The 13,197-nt window shown below is 40.7% G+C and overlaps 1 protein-coding gene across 1 annotated transcript; it reads left to right on the top strand.

Annotated features, from left to right (window-relative positions):
* Positions 1–685: 685 nt before the first annotated feature.
* Positions 686–8,999, top strand: LOC398451 (Deoxyribonuclease gamma-like). Its single transcript, NM_001088939.1, is given in 8 exon segments — positions 686–843; positions 3,497–3,585; positions 3,794–3,883; positions 5,328–5,440; positions 5,693–5,805; positions 5,918–6,075; positions 6,218–6,314; positions 8,328–8,999. Coding segments are annotated over 8 exon segments (888 nt in total). The 5' UTR covers positions 686–711; the 3' UTR covers positions 8,424–8,999.
* Positions 9,000–13,197: the final 4,198 nt, after the last annotated feature.

Here is a 13,197-nt window from a genome sequence, read left to right as displayed (position 1 = left end):
TTTATAGTTCTGTGTAACTGTCATTGTGTCTGTCCCTTTCTCTGCACTGCTGCTTCTGACTCCTGATACAACTTCCCAATATCCATTCATTCCTCATTCTCACTGGGTTTATAGTTCTGTGTAACTGTCATTGTGTCTGTCCCTTTCTCTTCTCTGCACTGCTGCCTCTGACTCCTGATACAACTTCCCAATATCCATTCATTCCTCATTCTCACTGGGTTTATAGTTCTGTGTAACTGTCATTGTGTCTGTCCCTTTCTCTGCACTGCTGCCTCTGACTCCTGATACAAAGGGACAGACACAATGACAGTTACACAGAACTATAAACCCAGTGAGAATGAGGAATGAATGGATATTGGGAAGTTCTATCAGGAGTCAGAGGCAGCAATACAGAGAAGAGAAAGGTTTTCTTTCATTAGGCAAAAATCAGTGTTTGGGTGGAGTTCCCCTTTAACCATTCATCAGATATTTGTGTTGGTAGGATGTTTGTGTTATCACAGTAGAGGGATTGGAAGCCACATACCAACCACTTGTCACTTGTCACACAGTCACAATAATTGTTTCCAAAGAGAAGTAAAATCGGGGGGAACCAGTAATTCCTGTTTTTATTCTCACTGGGGGGATATAAAAAGAGCTGGGAGCTGTCACTCTGCATTAAGGAGAAGGAGAGGCGCAGGGAAGGCATCACTGAGTCCCCAAGAGCTCACAATCATGTGGCGTCTCCTTTTCTTGTGTGCGATCTGTGTCCCTGATGCTCTGGGGCTCAGAATCTGCTCCTTTAATGTCCAGTCCTTTGGGGAGACCAAACGGGACAAACCTGCCGTCATGAATGTAGTGAGAATGGTAAGTCACCTACTAAGAGAAAGAAAAAAAAAAAAATATATATATATATATATAATACACAAAAGCTATGAATATCTTGTAAATTATATCCTTATAAACGGTGAGTTCTGATGTCATTTCTGTCACACGACTCACTGAAATTTGTGTATTATAATAAATAAAGTACCCCCAGTTGTAAAATATGAGGATATTAGAAGTTACCTCGGAGTTCCATGACCTGTATAAAATCACTCGGCCTTCGGCCTCGTGTTTTTATATGGTCATGAAACTCCTCGGTAACTTATAATATCCTTATATTTTACAAGAGGGGGTACTTTATTCACTATATATCATTATAAATATTATATGGAACTTAGACAGTACAGTATGAGGGTATAGCTTATTGTGTGCCCAGAACATTCCTTCTCTGTATATTTGTATTTATACATATGGGAGGAGGAGGTGCCATATTGATTCCCTTAGACAGTACAGTATGAGGGTATAGCTTATTGTGTGCCCAGAACATTCCTTCTCTGTATATTTGTATTTATACATATGGGAGGAGGAGGTGCCATATTGATTCCCTTAGACAGTACAGTATGAGGGTATAGCTTATTGTGTGCCCAGAACATTCCATCTCTGTATATTTGTATTTATACATATGGGAGGAGGGAGGTGCCATATTGATTCCCTTAGACAGTACAGTATGAGGGTATAGCTTATTGTGTGCCCAGAACATTCCTTCTCTGTATATTTGTATTTATACATATGGGAGGAGGTGCCATATTGATTCCCTTAGACAGTACAGTATGAGGGTATAGCTTATTGTGTGCCCAGAACATTCCTTCTCTGTATATTTGTATTTATACATATGGGAGGAGGAGGTGCCATATTGATTCCCTTAGACAGTACAGTATGAGGGTATAGCTTATTGTGTGCCCAGAACATTCCTTCTCTGTATATTTGTATTTATACATATGGGAGGAGGAGGTGCAGTAGAGTTAGTAGGTCACAGTGAATATAAGAAATCAGAGGCTGTCGAGTCTTTTTTGGTCTCAGGAACATCTGGAGCAGTTTCAGACATTAGTGTTATATTTAGCCAGGATAATGACATCTGGGGGTTCTTGGCACAGACAATGTTACAGAGACAGAAGTCACATATCTGGGGTGGGTGGGGGGTGGTTATTGGTCAGGCCCGGATTAGTGGAAATACAACAAATGCGACTTTGATTATTCGCCATCTAAAACCTGCCAAATTGCTGTTTTAGCCTAATTTTTTTATTTGAATTTCAAAGTTATGGGCGTTCAAAAAAAATCCCATTACTTTCGACCCTTGATAAATCTGCCCCTTTATGTAATGTACCCCCTATTGTCAAATATATATTGAATAAGAACCCCCTCTTGTAAATTATAAGGATATTATAAGTCACTGAGGAGTTTCATGACCATATAAAAACACGAGTACTTTTATACAGGTCATGGATCTCCGAGGTAACTTCTAATATCCTCATACTTTGCAACTGGGGGCACTTTATTTATTATAACACACAAGTGTCAGTGAGTCATGTGACAGAAATGACATCACTATGCTCCGATTATAACTGACGACATCAGAGGCGTAACCAGGTCCCACAGCAAATTATTTTTCAGCCCCCCAAAATGTCTAGAAGTTGACCTGTTTTACCAATATTTATTAAAATTGTATAAAAATTAGGTCCTCGTGGGGCCGCCCTGCAGCCGCAGTGTCTGATTCCTCTGTAGTTATGCCACTAAGCACCATTTATAAGGATACAATTTACAGAATATTCATGGCTCTTGTGTATTATATGGATATTAAAGGAGAATGAAATGTCATTTTAATACCTATCTCTAAGGGGCAGATTTATTAAAGGTCGAAGTGAAAATTAGAATCTAAAATATTTGAATTTCAAGCTAATTTTAGTGCACATGGACTGGGGAATAGTTCACATTCGATTCGAATTTGAAAAAATTAGAATATCAAAATTTATCACGTACTGTCTCTTTAAAACTTTGACTTTAACCATTTGCCATATAAAACCTGCCGAATTTCTGTTTTATCCTATGGGGGCCCTTCTAGAACCTATTTGGAGTCAATTGGTGGACTTTGAAAATTATAAATTTTGTTTTGGAAAAAACTTTGGTTTGATCATATAAATCGTATAAGCAGGAGGCCGAAAGGCTGAGTGTTTTTATACAAGTCATAGAACTCAGAAGTTTCAGTGAGTCATGTGACAGAAATGACATCACTGAGCTCCAATTATAACCAATGACATCACTAAGCACTGTTTATATGGATATACTTTACTGGATATTCATGGCTCTTCTGTATTATATTTATATAATACACAAGAGCCATGAGTATCTTGTAAATTATATCCTTATAAACTATGAGTTCTGATGTCATCAGTTATAAACGGTGAGTTCTGATGTCATTTCTGTCACATGACTCACTGAAATTTGTGTATTATAATAAATAAAGTACCCCCAGTTGCAAAATATGAGGATATTAGAAGTTACCTTGGAGTTCCATGACCTTCGGCCTCGTGTTTTTATATGGTCATGAAACTCCTCGGTAACTTATAATATCCTTATAATTTACAAGAGGGGGTACTTTATTCACTATATATATCGCTGTATCTCGCTTCTCCCATAGATCATTTCCCGCTGTGACATCACACTTCTGATGGAAATCAAGGACAGCAGTGACACCGTAATCCGATCTCTAATGACACAACTCAATAGGTAATTGCGTCCAATAAGCTCACTGCATTGTCTGTCAGTGTGTTCTGATTGGCTAAAAGCCATCACATCCCTTCTTGCATCTGTACCTGCCTTAATCATGTCTTCATGTATCAGATTTCACTTTTTGTCCTGTTCATATAAATGACTTCAGCCTTCCTGATGTAGCCCCCCATCTGACCGACTGCACATTGTGTCTCTTTTATTTTAGCCAACCAGAAACAAGAAATCAATTTGATTTAACCATCAGCCAAAGACTCGGGCGCAAGAGCTACAAAGAACAATATGGTTTCATTTATAGGTAAGTGGCCAAGTGCAAGGCATTGACACGTAGCAGAGGCCACCGAGTATCACTCATGTATTATAGGCTGAGTTATACGGGGAACTCTGAGTATCATTCATGTATTATAAGGGATAATGTACCCCCAGCTGTAAATGATAAGGATATTAGTAGTCACTCACGGGTTGTTCTGTGACCATATAAAGACACAAGGCTGCAGGCTGATATACAGGGAACTCTGAGTATCACTCATGTATTATAAGGGATAATGTACCCCCTACTGTAAATGATAAGGATATTAGAAGTCACTGAGGGGTTGTTCTGTGACCATATAAAGGCACAAGGCTGCAGGCTGAGTTATACAGGGAACTCTGAGTATCACTCATGTATTATAAGGGATAATGTACCCCTACTGTAAATGTTAAGGATATTAGAAGTCACTGAGGGGTTGTTCTGTGACCATATAAAGGCACAAGGCTGCAGGCTGAGTTATACAGGGAACTGTGAGTATCACTCATGTATTATAAGGGATAATGTACCCCCTACTGTAAATGATAAGGATATTAGAAGTCACTGAGGGGTTGTTCTGTGACCATATAAAGGCACAACAAGGCTGCAGGCTGAGTTATACAGGGAACTGTGAGTATCTCTCATGTATTATAAGGGATAATGTACCCCCTACTGTAAATGATAAGGATATTAGAAGTCACTGAGGGGTTGTTCTGTGACCTTATAAAGGCACAAGGCTGCAGGCTGAGTTATACAGGGAACTGTGAGTATCACTCATGTATTATAAGGGATAATGTACCCCCTACTGTAAATGATAAGGATATTAGAAGTCACTGAGGGGTTGTTCTGTGACCATATAAAGGCACAAGGCTGCAGGCTGAGTTATACAGGGAACTCTGAGTATCACTCATGTATTATAAGGATAATGTACCCCCTACTGTAAATGATAAGGATATTAGAAGTCACTGAGGGGTTGTTCTGTGACCATATAAAGGCACAAGGCTGCAGGCTGAGTTATACAGGGAACTCTGAGTATCACTCATGTATTATAAGGGATAATGTACCCCCTACTGTAAATGATAAGGATATTAGAAGTCACTGAGGGGTTGTTCTGTGACCATATAAAGGCACAAGGCTGCAGGCTTAGTTATACAGGGAACTCTGAGTATCACTCATGTATTATAAGGGATAATGTACCCCCTACTGTAAATGATAAGGATATTTATGAAATGTGTGTATTCGATTGTTATTCAAGATATAATGCCGTCCCACACAGTTGAAGATGCATTAGAGACATGTGCCCCTTGTTCTTACAAATTGGAGTTATCTGATGGCTAATTGCCCCCTACATCCCAAGTTAACATACTGTTGGTTGGGGGACAGACTAGGTTCACACAAGTTATTTCAGACATTCTTCTGACCCCACATCTGTTTATCCATTCGATTCCCATTTTAGGAAGAACTTGGTGTCAGTGAAGGAAACATATCAATATATGGACTTGCAGCCGGGAGATGAAGACGCTTTCTCTCGGGAGCCCTATGTGGTTTGGTTTCAAGCGCCCAGCACTGGTAAGTTCCTTATGTAGTGAGTTTTGTTGGCATGTCCCTATATTGTATATCTGTCTGTCCAACAAGGAGCCCTTTGCAACATGGGCCTCCCTCAATATGATCCCAAATACTATGAAGGTTTGTGTGGGCTCCCAGTGTGGGGCAGTTCACTCATTGGGCCCCGTGGTTCTTGATTGTGTAATAACAAAGCCTGACCAGGACAGCAGCCCATACATCATCATCATCATCATTTTTCTTTATTTCCCTCCCCAGATGTGAAGGAGTTTGTGATCATTCCCCAGCACACCACACCCGAGGCCGCCGTCCGGGAAATCGATGAACTTTATGACGTTTACCTTGATGTCAAAGAGAAATGGGACTCGGAGGTTGGTCAGAACCCAATCAGAATCCTCTAATAAAGTTAAATACAATGGGAAATAGTCAATAAATCACATCCTTGGCTCTTCCATCAAATCAAATTTGTTCCCTTTTCCGCAGAATTTTATTTTCATGGGAGACCTAAACGCCGGCTGCTCCTACGTGCCCAAGAAATCCTGGAAGAACATCCGGCTCCGGAATCACACGGAGTTCGTTTGGCTGATTGGGGACAATAAAGATACGACGGTGAAGTCCAGCACCAACTGCGCCTACGACAGGTACCGAGTCCCTTCAGGAATGAAACCCCCCAAATCAGTGAAGCCTTGAGGAGTGCCCTGCAGTGAAATATGTCTGACGCAGATGAGTAGGAGCACTACAATATTGTGTCATAAGACTAAAGTTCTTATCTGTTCCTATCAGGATTGTCGTTGTTGGTGACAAGCTCATCAGCTCCATTGTACCGACCTCGGCCTCTGTGTTTGACTTTATGGCTGCGTACGGACTGACAGAAGAGCAGGTACATTATTTATTTCATTCCCAAATAGTACAGCCACGGTCAGACTGGGTTGGTGGGACACAAGTAAAAACCCCAGTGCTCGTGGGCCCCAGACCTGAATCTGCCCCCCTTCCCCGATCATAGCAAAAGTAAAGCGGGTCATACAAGGAGATCAACTTGTTTGGCGTGGTTGCCAAATGACCGGATCTCCCCCCGGGCGATATTGAGCTGATCCCATCGTGGGCCCTAGGGCCGCATCAAGGAAAAGATGACGTCTTTGATCCGATGGGATTTTTAAGCCCAGCCAATCGTTATCTGACCAACTATCATCCAGATATCAATAGGGGAAAGCCCCATACATTGGGCAATAATGTGTCGTCAGCTTATATCTGCCCAAATCTTAAAGTGATACGGACACTAGAAATTTTCATTTCAAAATATTAATCTACATCAAAAGTTACCTATAGGTCATGTTAATCTTTTTATGCTGATAGTTCTGCTTTTGTAAGTAATTATTACGTAAAGTTCCTAAACCTGACAGTTTTGCCAACCTGACTGTCCCATCTCAGTCCGTCAGTTAGAGTTTCTGATGCTAACGGACTCCTGCTGCATAAATATGTCAGCCCCCTCATACAGGAACATGGGGGAAGAAAGGTAATGTAAAAGCATCAGGCAAATAGTTTTATGGCAAAATTATAAATAGTATTCAAAGATAATGTTATGATGGATGTAGAAAAAGGTTATTTTCTGGTGTCAGTATCTCTTTAAGTGTAAGGACGGTGTGTGCTTGGGGGAAGGGATTGGCAGTGGGTGAATGGTGGGGGTCCTTGGGGTAGGAGCAGGGTTGGACTGGTGGGTGGAGGGCAAACCTGGGCTACCACCCCAAGGGTCCCCGCACCCCACCACCACTCCACCCTCACACTCCACTTGAGGGGTGCTGCCACCTGCCCCACCCCCTCCCCTGACCACACGTAGGGTTGCCACCTTTTCCGGAAAAAAATACTGGCCATCCTATATATTTATCTTTATTCCCTATTAATAACATTGGGATCATATCACTGACCTTCCTATATATTTATCTTTATTCCCTATTAATAACATTGGGATCACTGACCTTCCTATATATTTATCTTTATTCCCTATTAATAACATTGGGATCACTGACCTTCCTATATATTTATCTTTATTCCCTATTAATAACATTGGGATCACTGACCTTCCTATATATTTATCTTTATTCCCTATTAATAACATTGGGATCACTGACCTTCCTATATATTTATCTTTATTCCCTATTAATAACATTGGGATCACTGACCTTCCTATATATTTATCTTTATTCCCTATTAATAACATTGGGATCATATCACTGACCTTCCTATATATTTATCTTTATTCCCTGTAAATAACATTGGAATCATATCACTGACCTTCCTATATATTTATCTTTATTCCCTATTAATAACACTGGGATCACTGGCCTTCCTATATATTTATCTTTATTCCCTATTAATAACATTGGGATCACTGACCTTCCTATATATTTATCTTTATTCCCTATTAATAACATTGGGATCAACCATTATTTTTACCAGCCAGGCCGGTAAAACACTGGCCAGGTGGCAACCTTAAGCACACGCGTCGGTGGAGGAAAATTAGCGGCTTGGAGCATCGGCAGGCCAGTTCGACCCTGGGTAGGAGAACAGTGGGCCTTGTACACCCCAGTACGACCCTAAGTACAGCAACAGTGGGGGTCCTAACACTAACTGCCCAAAGGTGTCCCAGGTAACACAAGGTGATCCATCCCCCATGTCCATCCAGGGAACAGCAGATCTACACAAACCACTCCCACATTTGTTTACTGCTCCACCCACTTTATAATATGTCTCACCCCATTTAGTGGACCAAAATTTGGGACCGTCCAGAGCATTTTAAGGCTAAAACGTACCATTTCCCAAAAGAACCAGCCAATAGAACTCATGCGTTACATAGACGACACTTTCCCTTCACTAATGGCTTTTCCTTACGTCTCAGGCTCTAGAGGTGAGTGATCACTTCCCTGTCGAGGTGCAGCTGACGGAATCAAAGCGTCTCACTTCCAGGAGAAAGATATTTATGGAGAGGAAATAAGATCTCGTGTTGCACATTTGCTATTGCCGGAGCCAACAAGGAGCAGTTATTACTTCTTATCTTTATATCTGATAATTATGGGTGTGGGCACGTGGGAAAGGGCCCGGGGCTCAGGGTTATGTTGCTACGGAAATGTTTTGTCATCAGAACTTAATGGCGTCTCCCATTGTAATGTGAAGTCTTCTCTGCTCTTTGACAGATTCACCAGTCTGAAGAATATATAGGGGGCAGGAAGGTATAAACTGTCAATTAGACTCATTTGGGCAAAGTTGGCCATTTATTTGCTCCCATAGAACAATCCTTGTCCAGCCCCCTTAAAGATTCCGCCTCTGGTCACCCCCTCTTAGCTCACAAATCCAGACATATGGTTGGACCGGTCATAGATTGAAGAATTTGAAAGCAAACAAATACATATTGACCCAAATTTCACCAGAACTCCAGGCTGGGCTGAGGCCAGAGCTTGTTATTCTGGGTGTTAAAGGGAAAATATTATCATCTTAAAAAGATTTCAAATGACCCAATAATAATCAGAATTATGTATTTTGGTGTTACATAAATGATCATGTTTGAAACGTTCCTGAGAGTTGTAGTTTCGTTTCCTGCTATTGTGGCCGGTATTGATCGGTGAGACTCTACTTCCTTCCTGTCACTCTTCCTTGTGAGGTTTTTAGAGGTTTTTTACTACTTCTAATCAATTTATAAGAAATCCGAATATGAAAAACTTGACTTTTAAACAATCACGGAGAAAACCAAAATGTGTGAGTTTACAAGCGCAAAAATGAACTAAAAAAACTAAAAGCTTGAATTGGGACAACTCCCACTGACTCCCACAAGCTTTGAGAGGCTGAAGTTTTACATTTCAAGTTTTCTTTGGGCTTAATAAATATAAACATTCAAGTGTTAGAAAATATCATTTGAATTTGTGAGTTTTTGTTTAAGAGATTTTAAATTTCATCAACATTTCAAATTTAAATGTTGATAAATCACCTCCCCAACTTTTTTTGGGGGGCCCTGGAATAAATGGAAGAATCGGCTGTGATTGGTCTCTGGGGGATCTAGTTCTATTGGCCGGCCAAGAAGAGCGAGGCCATTGGTTATCTCAGTTAAACAAGTATAAAGTAACATATTCGACATACATGCAGGGCATTCCTATTGGGCAGAAAATAAAAATACAGGTATGGGGCCTGTTATACAGAATGCTCAGGACCTGGGGTTTTCCGGATAATGGATCTTTCCATAATTTGGATCTTCATACATTTAGGGGCAGATTTATCAAGGGTTGAATTTCGAGTTTATAGAAACTCCCATCAATTCCTGTAAACTAAAAATTGGAAAAAAAAATGACCAATTTAAATTTATTAAAAAAAAAACAAAACACATTTTTAAAAACAGTTTAATAGGATCGAGCTGCCAATTCGAATCAAATTTGATTCAAGGTTTTTAACCCAAAAAAACATTTTTTTTTGAAAATTGTATTTTTTATTTTAAAAATGTTTATTTTTTTCAAAAGTCCACCAAATGACTCCAAATTGATTGTAGGAGGTCCCCCATAGGCTAAAATATCAATTCGGCAGGTTTTAGATGGCGATTAGGTGAATGCGAATTCTTAAAGGGACAGTACACGATCAATTTCAAAATTCGAATTTAGAATTTTTTTAAAGTTCGAATCAAATTTTGACTATTCCCTAGTCGGCTTACACTAAAATAAACTCAAAATTTGAATTTAAAAATTCAAATTTTCAATCATGTAAGAAATCATGTAAACATGAAATAAAGCCAATAGGCTGGTGTTGCCTCCAAGGATTAATTATATCTTAGTTGGGATCAAGTACAAGTTACTGTTTTATTATTACACAGAAAAAGGAAATCATTTTTACAAATTTGGATTATTTGGATAAAATGGAGTCTATTGGAGACGGCCACTGCGTAATTCGGAGCTTTCTGGATAACAGGTTTACGGATAACGGATCCCATACCTGTATACAAAAATTAGAAAAGCTTTCGGTTTCTTTTTTCATGGTTACACAGGGCTGGGTTATATTATGGCACATAAACAATGATTATATATATTTACATTTATTTTGTGAGAAGCAGTCCTGACCCTAACCCGCCCGCGCCAGACTTCCGGGTTCCGTTTATAGACCTGCGCCCGCCAATGACGTCACAAAAGGGGGCGGGGTGAGCAGGCGTGCATCTATAAAAAGGAAGGTGGAAGTCAAAAGCCGGCAGTGCAAGGTGGCGGGTTGGGAGAGCAAAAAGAAGAGCTCAACCTGGACCTGTCCACCACCCGCAAATGGGGTGCAAGGTCAGCCCAAACCCGCCCGACCCACGGATCCCGCGAGTATGGGGTCGGCCTGCACATCACTACAAGGCAGGTTGCAAAGTGCAAAAAACAAGGGGGCAGACTGAAAAGTGTTTGCTCCAGAATGACCTGCACTTATCCCATAAATACAATGCTCCGCACCTTTGGCATCACTGTATTTATAAGGAGCAGCAACACACAGATGTCTCACTACTGCCCCCTACTTGTCAGTTAGTGACCTCCACTGGGCACAGACACCCCGGCAGTCTGATTGGCTCCTGTAAAACCGACCCTAGTGTGTGTAATAGGGACTAGTGATGAGCGAACCTGTCCTGTTTCACCAAATAATTTGAGAAAATATGCAAAAATTCACGAAAAGTCAAAAAATTTGCGAAATGCATTGAAGTCAATGGGAGTCAAAATTATTTCTATGTATGACAATTTTTTACGCAACAAATATTTTTTTCGCTCCAGCTGTCAATGGGCGTTTTTTTATTGGCATTTTTCTCTGCAATTTTTTCTGCTGGGAATTTAGTGAAAAAAAAAACGCAGATGGCGAAATGCGGAATTTCGCCACAAATCAATGGCAGACAAATAAATTCGCCCATCATTAATAGGAACTTAAGATCGCAAGCTTCTCTAAGACAGGGACTGACGAGAACATTTTGAAAGAGGGACAAAAAGTTCTGCAGTGCAACCATTTTTCACACCTCTAATTACCGTGTCCATTTTACAAAATTTGGCAGGTTATGGAAAGTTTGAGCACATTTCTGGGAGTTTTAGGGACAGGTTTTATGTGTTATTACAGTTTTGCTAATGAAAGTGATTTGCCCTTTAAACTGCAAGTCTCAGTTCTCCCAAGAGACCTGCTTATCTTAAATCGTTTCAATTGTTTCTTTGCTTATCTTAAATGGTTACAATCAGGGCCAAATTAACATAGCAGGCACCCCTAGGCCCACTGCCTTTCATTTCCCCCATCCCCATTGGTGCACAGGAAATGTTAAAAACTATTTTATGTCCTGTGAATCCCCAATGTTTCTGAACCAACGTGGGTGTGGTTGGGGGGGTATGCTGCTCCCCTAAAATTCTGCCGCCCTAGGCCTGTGCCTTTGAGGCTTTTCCACAAATCCGGGGCTGGTTACAATTGTTTTTTTGCGTATCTTGCGTAATTATTACAAATGTATCAAAGTGCACCTGCCGCGTATTCTGGGCTCTCTGTCAAAACCCAATTAAGTTTTAGAAACGTATATTTTTCTGGCTGTTCAGTGCAGGAGATTAAAGAGAAAGTCTGGACATTTCAGCAACATCCGGGACTGTGGATTGAGCTGTCAAAATCGTGACTGTCCCGCAAAAAAACGGTAGTTGGGAGGAATGTAAATGCGCCGCCGCTAATAAATGCAGTTTGGCTTTTTTAAGCAGGAAGGAAGTTTTGAGATTCACGGGAGTATCAGGAAATACCTTCCCCAAGACAAGCACAACTGACCATAAGGGAACCTTGTGACCATCACTAAACTCCTTCCCACAACCTGTACATGTGGGGTTCCTGCCCAGTTCTGGTGAAGCCCAACCAGTTTGGAAAGTGAAATTTCCGTTTCTTCTGATATAAATGAATGCAGTTACTCAGGTCCCATCAGACAATGCCGACTCCTTCAGGCCAATTTGGTTGTCGTGGCACCGACACGTCTCATTGTGGCTCCTGTTTCTGCCGTTCATTCTGGGAATGAGGCACAAACCCATTGTCCTGTTGCCTTGGAGACAGTTACAGTAACAATGTGCAGTACAATGTGTCACCAACTCACTAATTACAGTTACTCGTTCATTCTCTGCAAAGACTGACATAAAATAACTGTAACATGGAATGTGGGTCCTTCACAGAAAATGGAATTATCATTTGCTCATTCAGAGCCAGAGCATCGTATAGAGAGGCAATTATTCTGGGATGGACACAAGCTCCTTATCACCTCCCATAGCCCACCTATTGCATTACAATCCTCCATCAAGAATAACAATGGGTGAGAATTTCCATATAAATAAACCAGAATAGGTATTCCCTGTACTAAGCACAATTCAGCAGGAACAGTCCACTAAATTTGCTCATAGTCTGTACAGAGAGATCCCATAAAACTATGGCAGCATAGGTATTCCCTGTACTAAGCACAATTCAGCAGGAACAGCCCTTAAGTTTGCTTATAGTCTGTACAGAGAGATCAACACTATGGCAGCATAGGTATTCCCTGTACTAAGCACAATTCAGCAGGAACAGTCCCCTAAATTTGCTTATAGTCTGTACAGAGAGATCCCATAAAACTATGGCAGCATAGGTATTCCCTGTACTAAGCACAATTCAGCAGGAACAGCCCCTAAGTTTGCTCATAGTCTGTACAGAGAGATCAAAACTATGGCAGCATAGGTATTCCCCTGTACTAAGCACAATTCAGCAGGAACAGTCCCTAAGTTTGGAAAATTTGGCAA

This window comes from Xenopus laevis, chromosome 4L, assembly GCF_017654675.1.
Source record: "Xenopus laevis strain J_2021 chromosome 4L, Xenopus_laevis_v10.1, whole genome shotgun sequence".
In the NCBI taxonomy this organism is placed as follows: Eukaryota; Metazoa; Chordata; class Amphibia; order Anura; family Pipidae; genus Xenopus; species Xenopus laevis.
This window is presented reverse-complemented; position numbering and strand designations above follow the sequence as displayed.